This window comes from Ochlerotatus camptorhynchus, unplaced genomic scaffold (assembly GCF_037179485.1).
Source record: "Ochlerotatus camptorhynchus isolate MF236.1 unplaced genomic scaffold, CSIRO-AGI_Acam_v1.1 ptg000067l, whole genome shotgun sequence".
Lineage (NCBI taxonomy): Eukaryota > Metazoa > Arthropoda > Insecta > Diptera > Culicidae > Ochlerotatus > Ochlerotatus camptorhynchus.
Window position 1 is genome coordinate 1428933 of NW_027040557.1, and position 27915 is coordinate 1456847.

At 41.1% G+C, this 27915-nt stretch overlaps 2 protein-coding genes across 4 annotated transcripts in view; both read right to left on the reverse strand.

The window, feature by feature from the left end:
* LOC135697194 (uncharacterized) overlaps positions 1–27915 on the reverse strand; it is a 257147-nt gene that overhangs the window by 29607 nt on the left and 199625 nt on the right. The window lies entirely within an intron of this gene.
* Positions 838–24568, reverse strand: LOC135697168 (sodium-dependent neutral amino acid transporter B(0)AT3). Of its 3 annotated transcripts, none has more exons than XM_065216787.1 (10): positions 24428–24568; positions 17183–17701; positions 16458–16738; positions 15793–16397; positions 3159–3406; positions 2979–3083; positions 2517–2720; positions 2290–2447; positions 1962–2225; positions 838–1899 (listed from the first exon to the last, which is right to left on the reverse strand). In XM_065216787.1, exons 2-10 carry the CDS (start codon positions 17273–17275, stop codon positions 1698–1700), a joined length of 2160 nt encoding a protein of 719 aa, XP_065072859.1. In that variant the 5' UTR covers positions 17276–17701; positions 24428–24568; the 3' UTR covers positions 838–1697. The 3 variants fall into 3 exon arrangements, with proteins under 3 accessions (XP_065072859.1, XP_065072858.1, XP_065072857.1); XM_065216786.1 differs by having other exon boundaries at positions 17183–17692; positions 23953–24568; XM_065216785.1 differs by having other exon boundaries at positions 23953–24568.

A 27915-nucleotide genomic window follows, 5' to 3' on the forward strand; every position in this document is an offset into this window, starting at 1 on the left:
TGCTTGGAATCTCCTCAAAATTCCTATTAATTCTCTTAAGCTGGGTTTAGACTAGGCAAGTCAAATGATCAACTCAGTTGAATTCAATTGGCTTGAAAAGTTGAACCTGGTTCAACTTTTTTTCAATTCAAGTGAGTTCATCAAGTCAGCTGAATGGCATGGTTTACACGTTCAATTCGCGTTCAAGTCAGTTGAATTCAACTGACTTGATCAATTGACTTGCCCCAGCTTTAGGGTTTTTGGTTAGCTATGTTTATAAGTAGACTCCAACGGAATTGTTATCGATATTCCCTTGGAGTTCTCTTCTGAGATGAACTAGCAAAAAACTTAAAATCTCCCTATTAAAGTTAAAAAAAAACTTGGAGTTCTCATCAGAATTATCTTTGATTGATTGATTGATTGATTGATTAACATGTAATAGATTTTCAGATGAAGGTGATTATTGGGGGTAGTGCAAGGATTAAGTTTGTTTGTTAAGTTTGTCAAAGGATTAATCCATTCCTTTAGAATTCTCCCTGAAATTCCTTCAGATTAGCTTAAGATAAACCCGATAATAGTCACTTCAGAACCATCTTAAGCAGAAGATCGGGAGTTCAATCCAAGGCCCATCCCTATCCTTATATTTGTCGCTATTCCTAATTCTCTATCCCCATTAGATGTGTATGAACAAATCTGCTTTACCTTACGGATCCGAATCGCATCACTTACCACAGTGAATCCAGATCAAAAGTAACCTGTCCTACACTAACACAACTTTCAATCTAATGAAAATCGTAGAGACACAGAGGTAAACACGATCTCTCTATAACAACGGTTGTCATACTAATCATCCTTCTCCTTTCCAAAATACCGTATCGACGTGACCGGCACTGGTGCTGATGTATAATAGAATGAATTGGTGAACTTGCTTGCACATTGAAAATGGATAAGCTAATTCCAAGCGCCATCTATGTGGTTCTCTTTGCAATTCCTCTTGTTCTGATCAGAAACGGAGTAGCAACTACGATAAATCCTATACTGTGAGAAATTTTCCCAAGGAATTCTGAGGATTGGTTACAATAAATGAGATCTTTACGTTAAGCGTTAGGGGTAAGAGGGGCATAGTGAACAGGTAGGCCATACTGAGCATCCCGTGCACCAGCTTGGACTTCCGGCCGTTCGGAACAAATTGGTTGGTGGTAGGATCAATATAATAATGATATTGAACCTACTACCAGTTGATTTGTTTCGTGCAGCTAGAGATCCAGGGCAAAACTTCGGGATGCTGACTATGCTTCACCTGTTTACTATGCCCCTCCTCCCCCTATGTGTTTGTCAATTCACCCAATTATCATTTCATCAACATTTCAATCAAAATCAGGTGCAATCTTTCAGTGGAAATGATAGATTTAAGCTCCGGTCGTTCCGATACACCAAAATGCAAGTCTTTTTAAACCATGAACAGAAAATTTCACATTTCTTTACCCACTCAACGCACTGAAGCTCGCCTTTGGAACCCCTATCGTTATGGTGTATAATTTGAATATGTTCGCTCGGAATGTTTTCAACCGCTCTGTGCTAATCTACTAGTCCTTCTAACTAACTATTGTCAATTTTCTTCGCCGTCGTCTGCTACCCAGCTAAACTCGTTCCCCCAAAACCTGGATATCGCTTATTGTCTACTGCGGCAACAGTGCCACTTTTCCGTCTACTTACTCTTACTCTTCTTCCTCGTCCAGCGGTTGCTCCCGCGTTCCATAAGTCGGACAGCACAAACCTTCCGATCCGTCCGGTCGTATGCAAAACAATGATATCTCAATGTCCGTTGCTTCGTGCGGCACAATTCCGTGCACGTCCCGCAGCTCGGCCGTCGGGAACCACGCCGGCTCCGAATCCTCAATAATATTGATACCGCATAACCTAAAAACAAAGGGCAACATCAGAAGCACCGGTTTGATTTCCACGCGCAAAAAAATACCCACCGACAGATGGCCACTCCCGGGATCCACAAAATGGACACGCTAACCAAAAGTATCGCCACCACGATGCACCAGTGGGGCCATTCGAGATTATCGGTATTACCAGTCAGGGCATTCCATCCCGGATAGCTACTGCCCTCGGAAGCCAACTCGATGAAAGAGGCTATCAGAATAGTCAACATGGCAATCGGTGAAATGTACTTCCAACAGAGCATCCAGTAGAGGCCCGGTCGCGAACCGGTCATCAGTTCGATATCATCGGCAAACCTGAAATTACCGAAGCAGTTAATTAAAATTCCACAATTTCAGACAGCCACGAGACGGCGATAACCTTTTAATTCCATAGATGTAGCTAACGCCAATGCACTCGAAGAATGCGATTATCAGCAGAGTGTAGTTTCCCGCGAAGCTGTCCATCAACTGGAAAATGTAGCTTCCTGATCCGTTGGCGAAACACATCGATAGAATACTACACGACAGGCATAGACCCTATACAAGGCAGACAAAAAACGTCAGTTCACTGAATTCAAAATTCGTACAAGTAAGTTCTTCACTCACCCCGGTGATGACTTCTTTTGGAAGGTTGGGAAACAGCTTCATATCCACCAGTGACGTGGTGACACCTTCGAGGGTTCCGAACTGCGAGTCGATTCCCAACGTGAACAACATCATGAAGAATAGCACCGCCCAAAACTGTGCCGCCGGAAACTGGTTGATCGCTTCCGTGAAAATGATGAATGCCAATCCCGTTCCGGAAGCGCTCTACGAAATGTGGGATTCGATTATTAAGAGTAGGATGTTCTGGTTCAAGCAGGATTCTTATGAACAACGATCTACGGCTACGACTACATGCAACGGAAGACTACACAGCGTGTGTGGGTATTACAAATGTACATATATATAGCAAGTCTTGACAGTAAACCGGACGGGAAACTCCGCCGGGTAAAACACATACACATGTCCACAATTAACATTGAACAACAACAACGGGGCTACAAGAGGTAGACGGTTTGTGTTTACATTTTCGAGCTCCTTCTGCAGATTGCAAACCGGTAGATTTGTCGTTTTGTTCGCCGCCAGCAGTGCATCGCGTTCTTCTACACACGAATCGAAGATTGAAGTAGCCTGGGTAGTGAAAAACAATAGTGGTTCATTTTGATGATCTCAGACAGAGACCTCGCGGTGTGCAAAGTCACTTACCTTGAAACCGATGACGGAGAATACGACGACCCCAGCGAACATAGATGTGCTACAATTGGTAAACGAAACCACCAGAGCGTCTCGGTAGCAGTTGTTATTCGCTGGATTGTACGAGCTGAAAGCGATCAGTCCTCCAAAGGCGAGGCCCAGCGAAAAGAAGATCTGCGTGCCGGCCTCGAGCCACACGACAGGTTCCAAAATCGATTCCCACCTAGGGGTGAACAGATGCATTACACCATCGGCAGCACCTGTGAAAGGATGTGGATTAGTTACTGGAAATAAATGTCTGAAATGTCCTCTAAGATCCAAACGAACCTGTGTGGGCGTGAAGACTTTGTCTAACTAAAAATGATAAGACCCATACAAATTTTGTCACTGTGACCCCCTAGGCGTTTGGACTGGAATTGAACGTGGACGATACACAGGTACTGATGAGAGACCCAGAAGTAACAGCCACATTTCGTCCTTATTGTATACGAGTGGTAACCAAGATGCGATATTTGGGAATTTTCCAGACAAGCTCCTAGAACCGGCGCAAGGCTGTAGCGGAACGCATCTCCAAGGCTTCTCGAGTATACCGCAGTATGCTAGACTTCGGTGGAAAACGACGGTTCGTATATAGGGTTAACTACCCCATTTCCGGCCTATTAAGCACAACCTGCACTTAATATTTCTTAATCTAGCGCAGTTTAGCACCAAACGAAATGTTATTATTACTAATGGCTTCCAAATTAATTTACCTTTCCGTACGTACCTTAAGATTTGAAAAAGAGAAATCAATCGTTGAGATTTTGTCAAAAGTCTAATACTGTTTCTTCACTTCGGTCTATCGGATGAAGATAAAAATTGATTCGGTCGGAGCGCTTCTTTTGTTTTTGGGAATAATGGGTGCAAACCTTCATATCACGCGTTCTCATTGACTTCGTTCCGTAGCTTATTAACTAATGTATCGTAACAAACGCATAATTGACTTTGTTAACTCTGGAATCATGGATTAATTTGAAGTTTTCTGCTCGATAGGCCCAAAATGGGCGATTAGACCGAAGTAGTTCTCTACCCTATCACACGGTGATCGCTCCAATTGTGCTGAAGGTGACAATTCTAACGAAGCACAACCGAGATCGTCTTCGAGACATGGACGTCACTATAGTCTCAGACCTGTATTATAATTTTCATTATGTAGCCCAAGATTCCTCAATGAATCAGTCAGATCACCAAATGTAGAAGGGTGCGTTGGAATGGGCTGATATTGAAACGATGCTTAAGGCATGACTATCGTATGGAAGATCAGAATTGCTGGCATGGTTTCGAAGACTTCAGGAAAGTTCCAAGAGCTACAGTAAAGTCCAGAACTTTGAGGACGATTAAAGTTCTTTAAGGGTTTGTTTCTAGGAATTCAGTTCAGTTCTATAAACTTTTGGAAATTTTCGTGAACTTGGATGAAGATCATAGAACTTCACGATAGTTGCATTAACTTCAAGAAAATTCAAAGATCTTTACAAGACCTTCAAGAAACTTCAGGTACGTTCAGATCTTTTGAAAATTCAGGGAGTTTCGGGAAAGTTGTGAGAATTTCATGGAAGTTCCATAAATATCCGAAAAATTGTGAAAATTTGAGGGAAGTTCAAAAAACTTCAGATGCGTCAGAGTTGGTTGGAAATGCTAACATGAAGCTTTAGTGTGATGATTTATTAGCTAGAGAATGATCTTTAGAAGAGGGTAGGTGGATAGTTTCGTTAGAGTACGGCAGTATGAAAATTGAATAGAAGTTGAAAATGAGCGAAGGGCCATTAATGCGACAGTTTTTCAAGATAGACGCACATTTTTGCCTAACCCGTACGATGTACGCGGGGACTTGAAGTATGTCTCCAAGTCCACAGGCAAAAATGTGCGTCCCTCTTTTTGCTCATAAACTGACTGCGGCTGTGGAATAGTTCTAGCGACGTTTTCATCACTACCTAAAGCCCCACGTTGCGAGAGCATTTCCAGTCGATGGTGTGTTATAATGCAGTTCTTCTTTACCCAACTATTGTGTTGCTCCAAGCACCAAGTACTTCAAGTCTCCGCGTACATCGTACGGGTTAGGCAAAAATGTGCGTCGATCTTAAAAAACTGTCGCATAATGGCCCTTCGCTCATTTTCAACTTCTATTCAATTTTCATACTGCCGTACTCTAACTCTCTCTTCTAAAGATCATTCTCTAGCTAATAAATCATCACACTAAAGCTTCATGTTAGCATTTCCAACCAACTCTGAAAATCGTTAACTTCGCGTATGAAGTAACATAAAAACACTTTGAATGCGTTTCATTAACTTCATGATAGTTGCAGGAACTTTACAGATGACTTCAAAGAAGTTTAGAGTCCCATAAACGCTAGAAAAATTGCGGGATCTTAAATGAAGCTCCAAGAGCTTTTGAAAAAAAAAAAACTATGTTAGTTCCAATAACATCAGAAAAATTGCGAGAACCTTCAGAAAGATCTATGGATTTTATGGAAATTCTAAGAGTTTAAAGGAAATTCCTAAAACATCAAGTTCGTCAATAACGTTCAGAACAACATGGAAGTTTTGAGATCTTTAAGCTAGGTTCCCATAGCTTCAGAGTAGTTCCATAGATTTCAGGAAATTTTGAGAACTCCAGTGAATATTGAAGAGCTTCAGAGCAGTTCTATTAAATTCAGGAAAATTCTAGGAACTTTAGGAGCTTCCATTACAAAAACTTCAGTTGAGTTTAAAGATCTTAAGGAAAGTTACGTAACTTCGGGTAGTTCCTACAGTTTCAGTGCAGTTTCATGTTTATCAGGAAAAACATGGGAACTTCAGGGAAATTCCGAGAGCTTCCGGTGAATTCAGAGTACTTTAGGGCAGTTTTATTAAATTCAGGAAAATAACGATCCAAAACATAATGACAGTCTACAGAAAACTAGGAAGTTTAGAGAGCAAGGAAAATGTCGGAAACTTCACACGAAGAAAAAATCACGGTAGTGCATCAATTGTCGCGAAGTTTTAATAATTTAAGGGCTATTCCAGGAACATCATCAGAAGAGTAGTAAGAACTACAGGAAAGATAAGAGAACTCCAGGGCGGTCAACACAAATTATAGGAACTTTGAAAAAGTTCTGATGATTGAAAGGAAATACGGAGGATTCTGAAGAAGTTTCAGACTGCGAGATGGTAAGGAAAGTTCTTTAGAATTTCGGGCTTCGGGCAAGCTTCGAAAAATTTAAGGTGGTTTCATCAGCTTCAGGGTAATTGCAGGATCTTTTAAGAAGTTATTGGTACAGCAAAACGGGGAAACTTTGATAGATTTTTGAAGTATATTCTAAATATTTTCTATAACAATTAATATCTTTCAAATTTATTTATTTTTAAACAAGTACTGAGGATCCTAGAGTCACTTCGTTAGTAATATGTTTAACGAAAATTATTGCATTTGCAAATTTTTTTTTTTGTCTTGTGACCAGGTGTTGAAACAGTTGACGTTTTTTACTACACTCGCTTCGATGTCGTGCGCGACAGTCTGTTTGTATTCGTACACTCATGATCTACCGTCGTCTCTCTCACGCAACACGAACGGTAGAGCAATATTCGAGCAAAAATAAAATTTTCAGATAACTACCATATGACATGTGTGATTTTGTTCTAATTCCTCGATTTTGAATAAATTAAACCATTTCTGATCAAAAATGTTGTTATTAGGACATCGTTACTTACTAGTTACTATTTTCAGAATTCACACAAGCACAACATCAGCAGCTCTTATTATGAGAAAAACTAAAATACATACATTCGTGACGATCTTCGATGTCATATGACATTTTAGTTTGGTACTGTAATTTGATAGCTTGGTTTACCAGTGTCGGAAGCAAAGGCAGTCGATTATCACAGAAAATGCGTCGACTACGGTGACCGCCTACAAAACTGCTTGTGACTGAACATCAGATTTTTATTTTGGGGTTAATTTGATAATACTTCGATGAATGGAGAAAATAATGAGTATTGATGGCCCGAAAGTGATGATAATAATAACAAACCAACTTTTTTGGCTGAAACGAACGTGAGGATAACAAACTTCGCACTTGAAAATGAGATTACGCAAGTGTGCGTGTTATAGGAACGGACGAGAAGTTTGTGACAATCCTTCCTCAACAACTTCCGAGCTTCGCATTTACTATCAGAATATACGAGGACTTCGGACAAAGATAGATTCTTTCTTCTTAGCTACAACTGACTCGGAATATGATGTTATCGTGCTAACTGAGACTTGGCTGAACGATTGCATCTTGTCTACTCAATTATTCAACGACTCTTACACTGTGTTCGGGACAGATCGTAGCTCTTTGAACAGTCGAAAAACTCGTGGTGGAGGTGTATTGATAGCCGTCTATTCTAAATTGTGTTGCTGTATTGATCCAGCTCCGATAAGTAATGCTCTCGAGCAGCTTTTGATCAAAATCAAACTGCAGAACTATGATGTCAGCATTGGAGTGCTTTATCTACCACCTGATTGCAGAGACGACCTGTCGCTCATACAGCAGCATACTGACTCCATTGATTCAATCCTTTCCGGCTTGAGGCCTCACGACCTTGTTTTCCAGTTTGGAGACTATAATCATCCTGAAATGCACTGGGTACCATCAGAGGATGGTGGCCTCACAATAGATTCCCATACATCGAGATTAACGATGCCTTCTGCTTCCAGGGTCTGACAAAAATCAATACTATGAAGAACTCCAGTTCACGGATTCTCGATTTAGTACTCGTGAATGACTCAGCGTTATCAAGCTGTTGCGTATCCGAAGCGGCTGAATCGCTCGTAGAAATCGATATTCCACATCCTGCCATTGACGTCACCGTTTCTATTTCGGTACCAGTGTCATTTGAACCATCTCTAGAAGACTGCCGGTTCGATTTTCGTCGGGCTGATTATAGTTCGATGAATGATGCGCTATTATCAATCTATTGGCAATTTTTGGATTCTGATCAGGATCTGGACGATATTGTATGTATTTTCAACACGGAGATACGTCAAGTCATCGAAGCTCACGTGTCTCTTCAGCGCCCTCCACTGAAGCCTCATTGGACGAACAGGAGCCTCCGCCAGTTGAAGCGCCGTAGGCGATCTGCACTTCGAACGTATAGTCGGAGTCGTTCGCAGCACTCCAAACATCGCTTTGTAATGGCCAGTAACAAGTACACACGGTATAACCGTCTATTGTATGCTCGATACGTTGATCGTACGCAGAGAAATTTACGTCTACATCCCAAACAGTTCTGGTCTTTTGTTCGTACTAAACGCACGGAAGATGGATTGCCAACTTCCATGTATTTCGGCGACCAATTTGCTAGCACAGCCTCTAGTAAATGTGAGATCTTTGCTGAACACTTCAAGAATGTCTTCTCAAATACGCCTGCTACGCCATCGCAGATAGAGGCTGCTATTCGTGATACGCCGCTAGACAGCATCGACTTTGGAATTTTCCAGATCAGCGAGGAGCATGTCGAAAATGCATTACGTAAGCTCAAACATTCCGTGTCACCCGGTCCTGATGGGATTCCTTCATCTGTGTTGAAAAACTGCTCGAGTTCTCTGATGACACCGTTAGTAAAACTGTTCAATCTCTCGTTCCAACAGCAAAAATTTCCTGCTGGATGGAAAACTTCGTTTCTGTCACCGATTCACAAAAACTCGAGAAGCTGGGGGTATCTTCCGCGCTTGTTAGCTGTTTTAGATCATATCTGTCTGAAAGATCCGTGAGAGTAAGGATTGGTTCGTCACATTCGGAGCCGTTTATTATTCCTTCTGGTGTACCGCAAGGGAGTAATCTTGGACCGCTGCTTTTCTCATTATTCATAAATGACATTGCCTTTGTGTTGCCACGTAGACAGCGAATATTCTATGCCGACGATGTTAAGATCTTTATGATCATCACGTGCACTGAGGATTGCCTGGAGTTGCAGAGGTTATTAGATTTGTTCGAGAACTGGAGCAAGCGAAACCTACTCGATTTATGCATAGCCAAATGCAACACAATATCATTCAGAAGGAAGCGGCAACCAATCAATTTCAACTACAGCATGTGTGGACAAACTCTCGAGCGCTTGTATCAGGTTAGGGATCTCGGTGTGATATTGGACCGTGTGATATATCCGACCGCATTACGAAGACGTGATTGCAAAAGCCAATAAACAGCTCGGCTTCATGTTTAAGCTTGCTGATGGATTTCGTGATCCTCTCTGCCTGAAGTCCCTTTTCTGTGCACTGGTTCGATCTATTTTGGAATCTTCCGTGCTGGTATGGTGCCCGTACAACAGAAACTGGATTGACCGTATCGGTGCGGTGCAGAAAAAGTTTGTGCGCCTCGCTCTTCGCCACTTACCCTGACGTGATTCGTCAAATCTTCCTCCATATGAACATCGTTGCTGTTAGGCATCGATACTCTAGAGAAGCGAAGATCCAATTTGCAAGCCATCTTCGTCGCTAAGGTAATGACCAATGAAATCGATGCCCCAGATATTCTTGCTGAATTGCACGTATATGCGCCGCAAAGACCTTTGAGGCAACGTAATTTCCTGCACCTTGCTACCCGGAACAGCCGTTATGGTCAACACGATCCTATCAGGATAATGTCTTCTCGGTTTAACGATGTTAGTGGACAATTTGACTTCAATGTTTCTGCTGCCACTTTTCAACGCCGCCTCAATGCACAGTGGTGAGTGTATGTCCAATCACTGCTTCTTCGAAAGTGTGTATTTCCTGCTGTTTTTTTATTACATGGTCCTTCTACAACACTACGCCGAGTTTCCAACCCTCCGACGCGTGAGCTGCGACACATTTGCAGATTGTTGTGTTCAATTATTTTAGATTATTGACTTAGCTTTTAATATGTTTGTCATTTGTATTCATTTGTATTCAACGTATTCTGTGTATTGACTATTTGTAATTTTATTTATTGAATGGTTTACTCAAAGAGGCTTTTCCCCATCCTAGATTTCATTAAGACTGAAAAAAGTCAGATGAAATAAGAATAAAAATAAAAAAAAAATAAAATAAACGTCAGAAAGGTCAAAAGGCTAACCGACGCGCACGGTGTCGACTTGCTGTCATTTGTTGTTTGTTTACCGCGCACGATGAAGGAGTACCGCGACGTCGAAGGACCTGGGATACAAGCCGTACAAGAAACGCAACATTCACGGGGTAACGGAGGCTACAACGAAGAAGAGGTTGGACAGAGCCAAACTGATACTTTCGCGGCACGCAGGTCAGAAGTTCGTGTTTTCGGATGAGAAACTCTTTGTCTTGCAACACAATGTCCCAAATGATCGGCTGTGGGCTCCAACGTTGGCCAGCATCCCCTCGTCGCAAATTCCAGAGCGCCGCCTCGGTGATGGTTTGGGGGGGCGTATCCAGGCGTGGGAAGCTCCCACTGGTATTTATCGGGAAAAACGTGGAAATCAACACCGCATACTATAAGACCGAGGATCTGGAGAAGGTTGTGGCCCCGGCACTTCGGGACCTCCACGAGAAGGATCTTTACGTGAAGAAGTAGGCTGTGCGTGTGATCGAACCTGACGTTTGTTTTTTTCCGTGGAGTTTTTTTATTCTATAATCGGTTGCTGATCTGGCCAAAACCAGGCCCAGGAGACAATTTCTAGTTCCTCAGTCCCTATTACTTGCCGCTGAGAAGCTGTTCCGAAGCCACGTAGAATCTCCACGAGGCGTCCCATCATTCGTCCCATCATTCGTCCCATCATTCGTTGAGTCGCAGCATTGAACCTGACTATTGGCCACGAAAAGGTTTGCCAATCCACATCAAAAATTGACTATATACATCCGAACATTTGTTTATCTCAAATAAACAGAAGACGAATAGAATAGCGAGCTAGGACAACTTTTAAGGAAGGTACAAATCGGTTTATTCATCTCTCTTTACCAAACTCCCCCTTTGGAGAGGGATGGTGAGGGGTGCCCCCCCCGCCACCACTGGCTATCGTATAAAAATTACCACTACAGCCTGTTATTTGAAATTAGCATCTTCAACTATGTAAATCGTTGACTTCACGCAGAAGTTATACTAAACATATAGTCAAAGTAGGGAATCAGGATTTTCCAGTAATCAAAGGATTACATTTTAGTGGTTATTACTTTTTATAACTTGATAATAGTGACAAGACTCGGGTAGTGACGACCAGCGTTATGCATTTCTATATCGTATACTAGCTGAGTGTGCCCGGCCTTGCTCGGGATTCAATATTAGCTTGAGTTTATGCGCCAATTAAAAAAAGAGTGCCATATTGCACGTAGCACCCCCCCCCCCCCCTCTTATCTAAGGGGCTGATGATGGTGAGTTAGGTCTGATCACCTAACTCACCATGATCATCATCACCACCATACCAGATCACACTCGGAACCAGAATCTCACAACCAACCCTCCAACAAAATGACAGTATTAAGACAGCCCATAAGCAACTAAGGGACCCCTTTCGGAGCCCCACCCTCGGAGGTTCCCTTCCAGGGCCACCAAATTAAAAACTCCGTAGCTAAAAACTCTGTTTCTGGGGCCCCACGCCCTTTTTCGGAAATCCCCTCTGGGATCCAGACTATGTTGTTAAGGTAACTTCCCTCTGGAATTACCACCCCCCTCAAATAGGGGATTCCCCATCTGGGATTCCCAGAGACGAACCACCCCAAGGCTGAAAGTCTCTTTAATAAAGAAAAAAAAATCTAAGGGGCTACCTCCTATGATCTCCACATGTCAAATTTGGTTCCATTTGCTTCATTAGTTCTCGAGTTATGCAGAAATTTCTGTTTCATTTGTATGGGAGCCCCCCCTCACAGAGGTGGGAGGGGTCTCGAACCATCATAAGAACCTTTCCCTGCCTCAAAAACCCCTGCATACAAATTTTCACGCCGATCGGTCCAGTAGTTTCCGAGTCTATAAGGGTCAGACAAACAGACAGACAAAAAATGAACATCACTTAACCTTTCTAGCTTTGATGCTTCCAACAACCAACCAATCATATAATTTAAATTACCAAAATCGGAACGTACGGCACGAGATGTCCACGTTTCATCGATTTATTGGATTCTGAAGCATCGTGTTTAAATCTTCGATTCAAACAGGCCCGATGTTTTCTGAATCATCTTACCCCTTAAATGCTGCACAGTAGGCCTGGCCGTTTTGATATGTGTGACGCATCTTCGATGTGAAACATATATCAAATAGACAAGAAAAAATATGGAGGTATATCCATCCTTTTCCAGGATGCTTTCAAGAACTGGCTGTGTCGGTGTTAGATTAGATTAGATTCTACGGGAAGGATCATAACGTCTTTCAACAGGACGGTGCACCAGCACACACGGCGAATATCGTCCAAGCGTGGTGTCGGGAGAATTTGACTGATTTTCTCTCCCCTGGACTTTTATGTATGGTCGGACATGCTGACCAAGCAGAGCGAACATCAAGTGAGCACTATGGACCACTTTAAGAAGCTCATTTCCAAGATCTGGGACGAGATGCCGATGGACCAGGTGCGTGCCGCGTGCGATTCTTTTGAGGAACGTCTCAAACTCGTCATACAGCACAAAGGGGGGGGGGGGGGGTGCTCACAGCTTACATGTCGTAAAGGTTCTTAATAAACATTGCTTCAATAAAAATTGACTCAGAAAGAATATCTTGTATTTTAATTTTTTTATAGTGTATTCAAACTTATTAAACACCCTGTAAATAACGATATGTAAGAGATGAACTAGCCTCAGGCTAAAAATCTCTAAAATAAAGATTAAAAAAAAAAAAAATAACGATATGATATCAAAGGTAATACCCTAAGCTACAAAATGACACCAATGTTTTCAATTTGGATGTAGTGCAGATAGTAATCATTATATTCTACTATCAAAGTTACCCGCATTATCAAAGATACCCCGTTTTACGGTACTTTAGAGAAAAGTCAAGAAAGCTTCAGAGAGTTTCAGATAACTTGAGGAAAATTGTGGAAATTATAGAGAAATTCCCAGAACCTCAGGGAAAATAGTTCTAGAGATTATCAGGGTAGCTCAGAGATCAAGGCTGTCACAATAACTTCAGGGACGTCCAAACTTTCGGGCAACGTTAGTTTGGATGAATTCAGGACAGCAAAATTTTGAGAAACGTTAAGAAGAAATTTCAGGGAAATTCACAGAAGTCCTGAAAATTTTAGAAAAATCTAGACATATTTTTGAATTTCAAAGAAGGTCAAAGATTTCCAGGAAAGCTTTGAAATTTTTAAAACAGTTACATTTATGTTAGAGCAGTCCAAGAACTTCAGGAGAGTTGCAGGAACTTCAGGATGGCTTCGAGAAAGTTCAATTAGGTTCAAAGAAATTTTGCAGAAGTTCCAACAAATTCAGGGAATTTCCGTAAACTTCAGCAAAGTTCCGACATCTTGAAAGAAGATCAGAGAACTTTAGGCAAGTTTGAAGATTTTTAAGCAGTTTCATTATTTTCAGTGTGGTTCCAAGTATTTTGAGGAAGATCAGAGACCTTCAGAGCAGTTCCATCAATTAATTACTGCAACATTTAAGAAGTTTCGAAGAATTATATTTGAATATTCCGAGACTTTCAGGAATGTACTGAAAATTTCTGCAAATATCTGGAGTCTTCATGGATGTTTCATGAATATTAGGACAATTGTTGAAACACTTGAGAAGTTCCGAAAACTGCTTGAAAAATTAGTAAACGCTAGAGCAAATTCGAGAACTTTTTGAAAATTTAGGAAACTTCAGGGAAGTTTTGAGATTTTAAAGAGTAGTATATCAAAAACATCAGACAAATTGTGGGAGATTCAGGATAGACCAAATAACTTCAGGGCAGTTCAATTATCTTCAGGAAAATTGCATTAACTTTTAAACCCCTTAGCGATCTTAAGGGCAGTTCAAATTACTTCAGGGAAAAGATCCGAAAACTTCAGAAAAGTCTAAACTTTCGGGGAAGTTTAAAGATTTCGAAGAATTAGTAATTATGTATCGGCGTCAGCGGGAACGACAATTCTTTATCCATCCTCATCCCACATCCATTTTTCCTCAAATCCGCAGTCTCATCCACATCAATGAAAAAAATCCGATTCCAGACACCCCTTTTCTATTATTTTTTTTTTGCAAGATATTCTGACCATCCCTGTTTATCCTTTTGTCTATTCTGATCGATTCTTTCCATCACGATCTTTTGCCATAGCAGCGCTACCAAGTCCTTTTTGAAATAAAATGCATCTGAATGAGTGTCGTTCCCCCGGACCGGCGTTCAGTCTTCGAGAAAAAGTTTTACAGTTTTATCATCGTCAACGTTTAGATCCAGGGGTTGGAATCTTCATCAGGGCTCGTTTTAGTTTAAGATCGTAAACATTTTTGAGCTCAACGATAGACGGTACAATTTTATATACTCCACAGCAGGCGAAATCCAAAGCCCGAAATGTTGGACATAAGACATCCTAGCGTTTTAATCCACCGTTAAACTGAAAAGCCAATATCCGATAAATTTGGCGAGTTGATAGCAGACAAGTTTATCCGTTCCCTAGTTTTAATAACAGAGCACTAAATTATGTGTACATTCCGAAATTAAAATTATCGGCGCTCCATAAAGGGGGCTGAAAAATCAATGAGTAAACAGCTTCCAATTTACTTCGTAGAAATTCAAAGAAGTTTGTAAAATATCAGAAAAACTCCGTAGAAGTGAGAAGTTTGTCAAATTTCTGGGAACTTCATAATGGATCGCGGACCTTCTTCATGGTTGAAGTTTAATGGACTTGGATTTGATAATGAAATATCGTAGAAACTCAGGAAACTTCGTAGAAGTACAGCAAACTGTATAGTAGTTCATCAAACTTTATAGAAGTCTAGCGAATTACGTAGCAATTCGAGAAACTTCGTACAACTTCATAGAAGTGTAGGGAATTATGTTTAAAAGCAGGGAATTCAATAGAAGTTCAAGAAGCTTTTTGCAGCCCAACAGAGTTCGTATTTTGGGAAGCTTGTATTATTTTAATGAGCTGACCAGATGTTCAGAAATATTCGGAGAAAACGTTTCGAACCTTTCCGAAAGTTTGGAGAAGTTCATAGATGTTCATTTAAAAATTCCAAGACTTTGAAAAACTTTCAAGATTTCGGGTTTTGAAAAAATAATCTTAATTCCGGGACTTCAAAAACAAGTTGGCCATTTCTTTGCTTTGTCATTTCAAATATTTATGGCACAAATATCAGAAACTACAAATATTTCGTGCTTGAAATTATAATCACACATTTGCTGAGCAAAGCAAAAAAAAACAAGCCCCTTAACATCTTTCTGAAGTCTCAGTATCTTAAAAAATGTTTAGTCCGTAATCTTAAACATAATCAAAGATTTCTCAAACATGTTCAAGTGCAATCTCCAATTTTACAAAGCTTGGCCTAATTCCCTGACCCATTCAGTCCAAATTTGGTGTTTGCTCTAGTGGGTTTAAAAAATACACACTTCATGATTCTGCTATTTAAAAACATTTAAAAATTCCAAGACTTTGAAAAACTCACGAGATTTCGGGTTTTGAAAAAATAATCCTAATTCCGGGACTTCAAAAACGAGTTCTGAAAATATGACCTATTTTGTCACTAAACCATACATACCTTTGAGGGTGATGCCCCGGAAGAAGAAAATAATCAGCACCACGTACGGGAAGATCGCGGTAACGTACACGATCTTACTCGATTCGGTGATTCCTTGGACCATGCACATGTACACCAAGAACCAGGCAGTAATCAGTGCGATCGCCACATTGTAGTTGATCTCCTGCGGTTCGTTGACACTGGGCGAAGCCCTCAACGTTTCCCGGTACCAGTAGTACTTTGTCGGCGAAGAAACGACACACTCCGGTTCCACGTCGTAGGTGAAGTTCTTGTACAGCCTCTTGGGACATTCCGCCCAAGGCAGTGGGGACTCGAAGCTGTGTAACAGGTAGATCAAGCACCAAGCAATGATCGTGTTGTAATACAAAGCTACTATGTAGCTCACGAACGCCGACGATATTCCAATTCCTCCCAGATAGGCCGACACCTCGTGCCAAACCCCGATCGCTCCCTTCCGCAGACGTTGACCGATCGCCAACTCCAGGTAGAAAATCGGAACGCCTTGAAGCAGTAACATCACAAAATACGGAACCAGAAACGCTCCTCCGCCATTCTTCTGCGCTAAATAGGGAAATCGCCAAACGTTGCCCAATCCAACGGCGTACCTGTAAGATAGAAAAACGATCAAATAACTCCGATTCACCAATGGTAAAATATGTCCTTACCCAATCGTGGCCAACAGAAAAGTCCACTTGCTATCCCAACTTTCGCGTTCGTCTTCGGGTCGTTCCGGTACAACCGCTTCCTCCACCGCGCTGTCGATAACGGAAGTCTGCGTTGGGAGTTTTCCCGGTGGCCCCCGGATCGTGGGCGGTGCGGAACTTGGACCCAAGTCCAAGATCCTTCCCATCGGGGGATCATCGTCGGAGATAAATGCCTGATTGGTTGCACCGTACACCACATTTCGATTGCCATTCTCCGCCCGAACCAAGCGACTTCGAAGTTCCTGAAGTAAAACAACCAACGATTTTGATTGGTGCAATCAACAATTTATTTCGTGTGGGTCACAGGAAACGAACTAAAGTAACTAGGTCTAGGATGAACCACTTCCGCTTTCTCCAGAGGACGCCTGGCGAAACGTCCAACAGCTCGGTTCGACGTCTCTGGGAACGCTGGCCAATTCGTATCGTAATTCATTTCGGCAAGCTTCCTCAAATTGTCAACCGGGCGTCTCGCGTAACCCGTCGTTCGATAGAACTCGGAAATCTTACTCCGTGTGGCCTCCTGCAATGCAACGATCTCAGCCCAATTTCCTGCGTAGCCTATCCGAGATTTACGAGCAGCTTCGACACGTTCCCGATGCCATTGGTCCTCTTGGACGAACGTCGGCAGTGGCATCTTGCTCTTCTAGATTAATCAAAATAATAAACTAAAATCACCGCCTACTCACCCTCAACTCGAGCTCATCCAAACTGCGAACCGTCGCCTGCTGGATCAAATCCCGTGAGCTCTGTCTGCGAAAAAGATGCGCCGTGTTGGCCATTATTCGCACCAACTCCAAGTCCCTCTACTCGACTGGTTTATGTCTGTGCGATTCCGCGCTACTACCTTACACTACTTGCAAATCCTTACTAATTGCACGTGCACGCGTGCACACACTCTTGCAGCACAACAGAAAAACGAACGGAACGTGCACGAGAGTAACCGGGTACAGAACTTCGCAGGCAGATGGCAGGTTGGTTCTCTTTCAATTCGGTGCTGAACACGGGCGTTTTCTAGGTGGTAATGGTTGGTGCTAACGGGAGTACGAACGGTGCTGTGCAATGGTGCTGGTGCTCATCGTTTAGAATCACAGAGTCGCGTGTGTTGCTTGGAAAGTGCTCAGTGCAAACGTGAATAAGTGATTGTGTGCGTATCACTTGATAAGTTGTGCTTTAATGTGGCCAAAAGACGGTGCTTACTGTTGGTGCTAAGTAAAGATATGTAAAAATTTGTGTGTGTGTGCAGGTGGTGCAAGAGGAAAATGAAACACGCTATTGTAAGCTGATGAGGTGAGGGTTTCAAAAACAAATGATAAAATTTAGGGAAAAGTTCAAGTGAACATAACATCCGGACATCGAAGTCATAATGAAGAGAGCACTTCAAAAAAAGATGTTCTTAATTTCATGGATCGGGTTAAGCCGGGACTTTTCCGAGACCTCTTCTATCCCGACAATCTCATCTGTGGACAATTTCGCCCTAAAAACCCTTTCACATTGGGAAGCAGCCGACCAACGGAAACATGGATGCCATCCGGAGAGTGGCAGAAGAACCCAACAACTGGCAAGTCTTTTTCATGTTCAACTCGTTCAATGGCGGTACCGGAAATGGAAAGCATTGATTTGAGAAAAGTTTCCAGTTCATCAACGATTTCTCGCGAAATGGATTCCACGTGAAGTTTACGGGCAAGTGGCATCCGTTCCAGTTTAATCTTTTTTTGCCATATACTTAGGTAGGGAAGGATTTTCAAACACATGCCCCCTTATTCTGCGAGTCACGTGACTCTCTGTCACCGATGAGGTGACAATTGTCACCTCGCCGGTGAGAGAGAGTCACGTGACTCGCAGAATAGGGGGGATGCTTGAGTCTGGGCGTTAAGATCTAAACCAGGCAGTTATTGTAGAAAATCGGAACAGATAGAACTCGGGCGTAACGGGTACGGAATAAGGCTGTGTTCTTTCCCATTTGTGGCACAGACCTAACTGGCTGTGTTCCATTTGGTAAATATTCACTTAAATTTGACACTTCGAAAATAAATTGTTCGAAAATCCCTCTGTTGTTGATCGGTCGATTTTCGAGAAGGTGTATGTCAAAATTGATTCCTTGTGTCATAAATAAGTTTGCTGGAATAGCAGGTATATTTGAACATTTTCCATCGGTCAAATTTAAGTGAAAATTTACTAAATGGAACACAACCTAAGTATATTACAATTTGACGTATGCTTGATGCGGTTTGAATAACATTGCTAACTGCTTTCGGGGGCGTCATTTTATTTGAATAGCTTTTTATCTGGGCTGGACATATCGTCCTTCGTAGCTTTTTACTGAATTGATAGGGTCAACTCATTTGCCTTCCAGCCATTCCAAAGATCGTAAGTCTTATTCGCGTTAATTTCAGAAATCAATACATTATATCAAAACAACATTATCAATATCCCTTCTGCGACCTTTGTGGGGACGCAGAGGTAAACACCAGGCCTGGTAGCGAGTCACTTTTTAGTAAAATAAATGATTTATTTCATACGATTAGAGATCTTCATTGCTGTCCATTAAGTTCACAACAATTGTAGGAACTTTGGAGAAGTTCTGAGGAATGAAAGGGAATGCTGAGAATTTCAGTGAAGTTCCATAAACAAACTGCGGGAACCAGTGCTGATGAAAATCATTCCTTCTACACTCAACTTAGCTAAAAATGAAGACAACCTTAACAGATAGACCAACTACCTGCATGAATTTGTATTTTGGCATAAGCACATTCTCTTGATCAAGGCAACCTTTGAGTATTGACGAGTGCACGGATGAATTTGAGTTCACTCACTCGACAAAAAGTGACACAACAGCGGGCCCTGTTTACTAAAAATGAACACATATGTGTTCATTTTTAGTAAACAGGGCCCCGCTGTTGTGTCACTTTTTGTCGAGTGAGTGAACTCAAATCCATCCGTGCACTCGTCAATCGAAGTCAACATTTGTTTTTGTTCATTCGTGGCTGGAAGTTTATTATCGCCTGTGTTGTTGTGAATGTCAATATTCATCTGCATCTTGGAGGGGATGATTTTGAGGATCGAATGCAAAATGATTATTTTCATAAATACACAAATACAGCGCTGTAGAACGTGTTGAGTTGGTTTTTATACACAGATTGAATTGATGATAATATCGAGGTTTTAGGCTCTGGAATCGACAATATTCAAAATAATCATTTTGCCCAAACCGGATTTGATTATTTTGCTTTTGAGGATCGCTTCTGATTTTGACAATTTTGGGTTGGATAATCAAGTATTTGTGAAACGCGCATTCGTTGATGTATAATGAGCTCATTTGTTCGTTTTGCTCGTACTTCACAGCGAAGATATTCAAAACGAACGCAATTCATCTACACTGGGTTGAAGTGCTATTCCTTGCGCGTGATGGTAAATGATAAAAGCAAACACTGGCGGGAACATAAGGGAAAGTTAACACGCTGAAAATATGGAGAACTTACTGGAAGCACTAAGACCCTCAAAGCGATTATTTTAGCATCCGAAAATTTTCAGGAACTTTTATGAAGTTCGTAGAATTTCAGAGAACTTCACAGGTGTCAAGCGAACTTGAGAAATATAGAAAACTTGAGGGGCGTTGTGCAAATTTTTAAGAAGTTCTAAGCCCTTCAGAAAAGCTAGATCTAGAGATCTTTGGGGAATTTCAGATTTTAAGAGCATTTCCCGTAACTTTAGTCCAGTCTTTTGGAGCAGTTTAAAGATCTATTATAGTAAATATTGAAAAATTCAGGGTACTTCCATGATGTGCTGAAAAAAAATCGAGAAGTCTTAAGATGTTCCGAGAATTTCTGGGAAGTACAGAAACCTTCAGAGAATTTATGAAAACTTCAAAAATATTTCAGGAACTTCACTGAAGTCCAGAGAATGTGAGAGAATGTGTTTACGGGAATTCCATTTATTTCCGAGCAGAACCTAGATCTTCAATAGAATTGAGAGTTTTAGGAAAGTTCCGAGGCCATCAAGAGAATCAAAAAGCAGTTCAAATAATTTCAAGGAAATTATAGAAACCTTAAAGAAGTTTCGGGAAGCTCAGGGCATTTCCGGTATCTTCAGCAAGCTCCGAGAGAATTTCTGGAACGTGATAAAAGTTATATGAACATCCGGAAAATGTGAGATTATTTTAAGGATGTTATATCATGGAGATTTCAAGCACTTAAGAAAATGCGAAAATTTAGTTATGTTGATAAGAGAACATCAACGAAGTTCCATTAATTAAACACAAATGCGAGAACTTTTAGCAAACTTCAAGCAATTCTAGAGGACTTCTAATAAATTTAGATATTTTTAGATAGTTTCATGATATTCAGCGAAGTTCCGAGTACTTCGAGGACGATCAGATAGCTTCAGAATAATTCCATTAAGTTAAGAAAATTTGCAGTGACTTACGAGGAGTTGCGTGGAATTGTGACGTATTTCCAGAATTCTATGATTAATCCGAAAACGTCTGAAGCGTCAGGGAATTATGAACTTCAGGTAAGCATAGATAAGTTCAGGGAAAGTAGTGAGCGTTTATAATGGTTATAATACTTAGGGAAAATTGTCGCAACTTCAAGGCAAATCAATTAATTTCAGTAAAGTTGCGGGTTCTCAAAAAAATACTGATAAATTCAGGGCAGTCTGGAGAAGAAATTCAGTAATCAGTTAGACAGTTTCAATAACACCAGGAAAGTCTAGGCTATTGAAGAAGTTTTAAATTAATGGGAACTTTCATGAACTTCACAAAAATCTTGAGAACTTCAGTGAAAATCAAAGAACTATATTCGTTCTAATTTCATGAAGTTTTTATAAATTTCATTAGAAATTTATAAAAACTTCGGGAACTTCACAGAAAGACAGTGGGCTTCAGAAACATTTCGAGGACTTCATAGAAATCCACGAACTTCAGGAATTTTTATGAACATAAGAAAAATGCTGGACCATTTGAAAGAAGTTTAGTAAGCTCCTAAAATTGGAGGAATTTCAGTTTTAGAAAATTAGTGGGAAATTTAAAGAATTTGACTGAAGCTTAAACATTTTTAGGACGGTTCAATTAAATTCAGCGCAGTACAACAAGCTTCATAAAAACTGCATAATTTCAGAAAAGAATAGTGAACCTCAGAGCAGTTCCGATAGCAGTAGAGAAGTCACATAAATGTTAAAGAAGTTTAGAGAACTTCAGTGAATTGTTAAACCTTTAGAGGAGATTCATAATCGTTAGAAACTTTAGGAATTCCAATGAAGCTCAGGGAAGTTTAAGAATTTGATGAGAAGTATTGCAAGCATCAGACTAGTTCCTCAAACTACAAAAGACCTTCAAGACAGCTTCATTAACATCAGGAAAAATTTTGGGAACTTAATATTCCTCAAATTTTCGTTGAAAGTATCCTCCGAATTTAATTTTCTTTTAGTTTTCCTCGGAATAACCTTGACATTCTCCACAATAAGAAAAGCCCTGAAACACGGTCCCTAAAACACTAACGTTCGCTCTAAGATTCTCTAATTTTCATGACCAGAAGAACAAGCTGAAAAATAAATTCCGTTTGTGCTATCTGCTTCTCCCTCCCAGGGGCAAATTAGAGGACCACTAGGGCCAAAAACTGACTCACTTACCCTACTGTTATTAAAAAAAAATAAGTAGTTTTAAATAGTGCTTTGAAAACGTTTTCCCTAACGATGCTTTTTATTGCTCTAAATTTAAAATTTTGTGGAAGTGAGAAAATATGCATATTTTAACTGCTCCTCAAATTCTGATCATAATCAACATTTGTTCTGGTGCTGTTCGATATCAGATTACGTTAAAATTACGATTTAGTGTGAACAACTGATATTAATTGCCTACATTGAGGCGTTATATATTCCTGACTAATAGAAATATTTCAGTTTTAAACGTTTTGTCAAATTTCTACGATCTCATTTTTGATAAAGAAACTAAGATATTAAGCCCTGGCAAAAAAAAAAATGTTTTCCCTTAATAATTGCCATATAAACATCAAATGGTTTGTGCCAAGTTAGTTTCTTACCAAATGAGTTAAAATTATGGGAAGCTGATCAGGACCCGATTTGGAAGGGTTTGAGCACTATGGAGCGAAATTTTCCAATTTTAGATCAGTCTATTGTCTACGCAGGACTAAAACCATAACTGACTCATAAACTGACCACGTGGAATATGGACAGCCTCCAAGATGCCAGCGACCTTAGGCCGAGGACTCAACTCAACAGCTGAATCTATTGTCCGACTGCCAGAATCAAATTCGTGGCATGAGCTGTGCGTTGGTGAAGATTTTCTGCAAGAAGGTGGAGTGCGATGCTAACGCAGATTAATTCACTAGTGGCTAGCATGAGATTTTTCTACCATTTTAGGATTCAGATTTACGCACTGATACTGTCTATAGTATAACTACAAGCATATACCTACTAATTACAATAAAACCGGCTTCACAATATGATGTAGAACGAAGATACAAATCTCACATTCAAACAAACTAATATATGTATGCGGTATCAAGAAACGGAAGCGCAAAGGAGACGCGTGGTTACTTGTATTCTTCTGAACGTAAAAACACAGATCTCCTCGATGAAAGAAAATATGCAACAGTGCAAATTGATGCCATTTCCTGCCCTAAATCGAATAAAGCCGACCCCATAAATACATATCGACATCAATTTCGCTTCTTATACACGGCAGTTGTTGTTTACTGCAACTCACTCCACCCGCTCTATCGGCATCTTCAGGATCAACGAACCCATCCGGAGTGGCAACAGCCGACTCGAGATGACTCAATCAAATCAAAGCGGATATACATATTTGCAATTCGATATCCTCTCTCCACGGGGTACAACAACACACCATTGGCAAACCATCCACGGATCGCAAATGGGCAAAATTACGCAAGAAAGCCACTCGCTGGCTGCATGAGACAGGATTTAAAAGCCATTCAATTAATCTCGGTGTCAACATCCGGCAGGACGTGAACCCAGCAGACGGGCATTTGCCTCTACAACAAAAGCCTCTGAGACATAATCCTAGATACTCCTGGCGTGCTCGCTAAGTAGGCTGTTTACGGTTGCCCTAATTTTCCAGTGTTCCCTTTTACTGTCGTGCGCCTACTATTACTAGATGATGGCATTGGACAACGAATTAAGATGCTCTTATTTTCCTTCCTCAGTTAGCTCATCTCCTTGCCATTACAACACTCTGATTGCTTTTTGACCAGGAATGGTTGAAAATCAATACTTGAACCAAAAAAAAAAACGAAGCAACTAATGACAAATGAAATGAAAATGTTTGATGCGAGGGTGACATAAATAGAAATTGAAAACAGCTTTCAAAGCAGAATGCGATAAAACATAAATCAATGGGCTTATTTTCGCATTCCTTCCATCCACGCCATGTATACAAAGAATAGTATAGGTAGATATCAATCCAAACTCTTCCATTTACCGCCTTTAGCCGAATTGAAAACTTTCGCTGAGGCACTCAATCACGACGGCTCATAATGTTTCTCTTCATTGATGATTTTTCCACCTCTTGAATAACAGAACGAACACCACCACCCACGCGAAAAAGGCGAATCCCCTTGGGAAGGAGCTAATTACACATGGGATAGCATCGAGCAGCCGATCCTTCTTTTTTTTTTTCGTTTTGCGCTCGTAGGTGTCAACCCCTAGAATTATATAACACGCACAGCACACTACTTTTCTCCTGATGTTTGCTACGCGATTGGATGTTCTTTTCTGTGCTTATTCTTCAATGACTTTGTTTGTCTAGATCCGGCCAATTTAGCGAACCACGAATGCGGAAAATCGATGCTATTGTCCTTGATTATGGCTGCTGCGTGACGATTGCTAGTTAGTAATTCTTCCGGATAATCACATGAATAACACCACCCCCGTATCTCGTTGCTGTTTGCACTCACTGCTGCTATTGCTGCCGATGCTACTGTTGGGGTACGATAAATACTAATTCGTGGGGCTACTGGCTGGCAGTTTGATTGGGTGGTGGTATTCCGCCCTCTCACTTTTTCCGAAAAAAAAACAACCCCCGACACTGATATTCTGGATCCGTTCTCCGTGTTCCCGAGCGGTCGTTTGCGCTCAGCAGCCAAAGTTCGAATGAATGGAAAATAATGTTGAATGGAGCAGAAGCAGTCAAGCGCCTGAATGTCTGTTCTGTTAGTTTGGCTTGGCTGACAACAGGTTCGACGCTTTGCTTGCACTCTCTTCGTACGCTCGCGCGTCGTTTGCGACTCTCTCGCACTGGATAGAATACATTCTGGCGCTTCTGATGTTTCATGCAAAAAGAGAACGCGGGTGATTATTAAGGGGGGTGGAAACATATGATACAGGGAACGTGGAAATGAGAAAAGATTGTGAGTTTTGCAATTGAGGGTGGAAGAGAGAATACTTGAATGCAAGTTAGGGAACTCGTTTGCCATGCGTTATTATAGTGTTATAGCCTTATTGAAGATCACATCAAGACTATTATAAAACAAGATTTGTTTCTTCGGAGTGGTCACGGCTCAGAATTAATAGATCCCTCTTCAATAATTACATGATCAACTAAAGTCCTTAATTTGGTGGTCCGATTCTTCGTCCAGGATCGATTGTTATTTATACAGATGGTTCAAGATTGAACAACCAAGTGGGGCCAGGAGTAACTGGCCCAGGATTATCGGTTTCTATGGGCAGATTGCCAACTGTGTTTCAAGCTGAAATCCAAGAAATTTTAGAGTGTAGAAACTATAAGAGTTCAAATATTTGCATAATGTCTGACAGTCAAGCTGCTCTAAATGCTTTTAAATCGGTGACATGTACATCAACACTTGTCTGGGAGTTTGTTCAATCACTTCAAAAATTGTCTTATCATAATCAAGTCAACTTATATTGGATTTCTGGTCATAGCGGGATTGACGGAAATTAAAGAGCTGTAGTAAGACTCGGATCTACTCATAAGTTCATAGGGACAGAGCCCTTTTGTGGCTTATCGGCTGCATTTCTTAGAATGGAGCTAAAAGCGTGGGAATTTCAAAAGTGGAGGAAAACTGGAATAACACTTCTATTGCTAGGCAGTCGAAGCGCTTCATTAATCCAAGCATTTCTGTGACGCACAAAATCCTGGACCTTTCTAAGGAACATTTGCTATGCCACTGTCCGGCAATTATCAATAAAAGGCGTAAAGGGGCTGGTAGAACCTTTTGACATTTGGAGAACAACTCCCAGTACGGCAGTGCACTTTATTCGAAGTGTAATGCCTTGCTGAGATAATCACTCCTAATAATAGTAATACGACATCTTGATATAGCAAAAAAAAAAAAGGGTAATATATCCCAATAGATCAGAAAAATGGCCGCAGTGATGAAAACACCCGACAAGCATTAAAAAAGTCCTTAATAGTTCAATATGCGCCGAACGGAGAATCTTTTTTTATAGACATAGTCCTGAGACCTGGCTGCTTTTTTTGTGATTGGATCTTTTTCCAATTTTTTTAAAAAATTAAAATATTTTCAAAAAATATAATCTGATATGGAATGGGACAATCGATGTATAAGAGTAACTGCTAAAACATCTGTTCCGGTTGTCCACCTCGTGTGGCATTTTTCCATCAAACTGGAAATTTGCGCATATCTATCTATCTATCTATCTATCTATATATATAAAAATGAATTTCTGTCTGTCTGTCTGTCTGTCTGTCTGACCCTTATAGACTCGGAAACTACTGAACCGATTGGCGTAAAAATTCGTATACAGAGGTTTTTGGGGCCGTGGAAGGTTCTTATGATGGTTTGAGACCCCTCCCCCTTCTGTAAGGGGGGGCTCCCATACAAATGAAACAGAAATTTCTGCATAACTCGAGAACTAATCAAGCAAATGGAACCAAATTAGGCATGTGGGGGCGAGTGTGGGGGTATAAGGAGATAATCATAGGGGGTAGCCCTTTAGATAATAAGGGGGGGGGGGGGCTACGTACAATATAGCATGCTTTTTTTTAAATCGGCGCATAAACTCAAGCTAATATTGAATCCCTAGTGTTATATAAAAAGGGTAGTAAACGGGACGGTAGTTAGTCATCATTCAGCCTCTGCTCTCCCATTGTAAGCAGTTTCTAAGCGAAAATCAACATGGCTTCACCTCCGGTCGATCTATACCACCAATCTACTGTGGCTAACATCGTACATCACGCGTTGAAAGGTCACAAACAGACGTCATCTACACTGACTTGTCTGCTGCCTTCGACAAGATAAATCACGCCATCGCGATCGCCAAATTTGATAGACTCAAGCAAGCACCACACGGGCAAAAATATTGGTTGGTATATTTATTTATTTGATAAGGCTCAACCGAATTAACTTAACAGAGCCGAGGATTCATGGTCACTATACAATACATCTTAAAGCTATAGTCAAAAGGTACAACACAATAAACACTTTATCTTCCGCTATCCAAAAAGCCTCCTCCATCAGAACTGGAGCCGCTTCCAGTAGTTTCATTGTATGGCAAATTGTTGTACGCCAACGAGGGTCAGAGCGCGTCCATTGCAGCAATGGACGCAAAACGTGGTCAGCACTCACACACTCATCACGAAACGGTTGCTTTCCAAAGTCGACGACGCATCGACCGAAAGAACTGCTGATGAAGAACAATGAGGAGGACCACACAATGGTTGCTGCCGAGTAAACAGACGATCGCGTAGCACACATCGAGAGTGGCCTGCTTTTGTCGACAGCCGAGTGAACACTGGGCAAAAATATTGTCAATACTCAAAAGTATTGACAATCATATTGATACAAATATTGACGACGGAAATATTGATGAACATATTGACGTAAAATTAGAAAAGTTTGATTTCATATTTCAATATTTCCCCTCATTTTCTCCTTCTGTTTGACTACAGCAGCAGATGGTGCCTGTTTCTTGGCAACTTTTGTCAAGGTGGTTGTGATTAGACTCGCAATATTCCATCGGATACATAAATGTTAGTGAGGAGCGACCCTGTATTGATGAACCCCAGAAAATATTGTAGAAAATATTGACATGAAATTATTGATGGAAACATTGACAAAACTTCTGTCGTGTGGGGTGCACTTCAGGGCTAGTGGATATCTCCCATAATAAAATTTTTATGGTCATTGTGTGGGTGCAAAGAGCGCCCAATGCTTCTCAGTGCAGTGTGCTGAACATTCAGCACTATAGCAGGGACTCGTAGCCAGCCATGATGACCGTTGTGAGGACAACGAACTGGACACTAACCACCGTGGAGGTGCGGCGATATCGGGTAGATTCCTTTCCGACTTACTTACTTACTTTGTCCAGTGCTTGCTTGCAGATTTCGTTTCCGCTCCGTCGTAGTGTGTGGCCTCCACTTCCTTTCACGAATTTCTGTCTCAATCGGCTTCTGATGGCACAA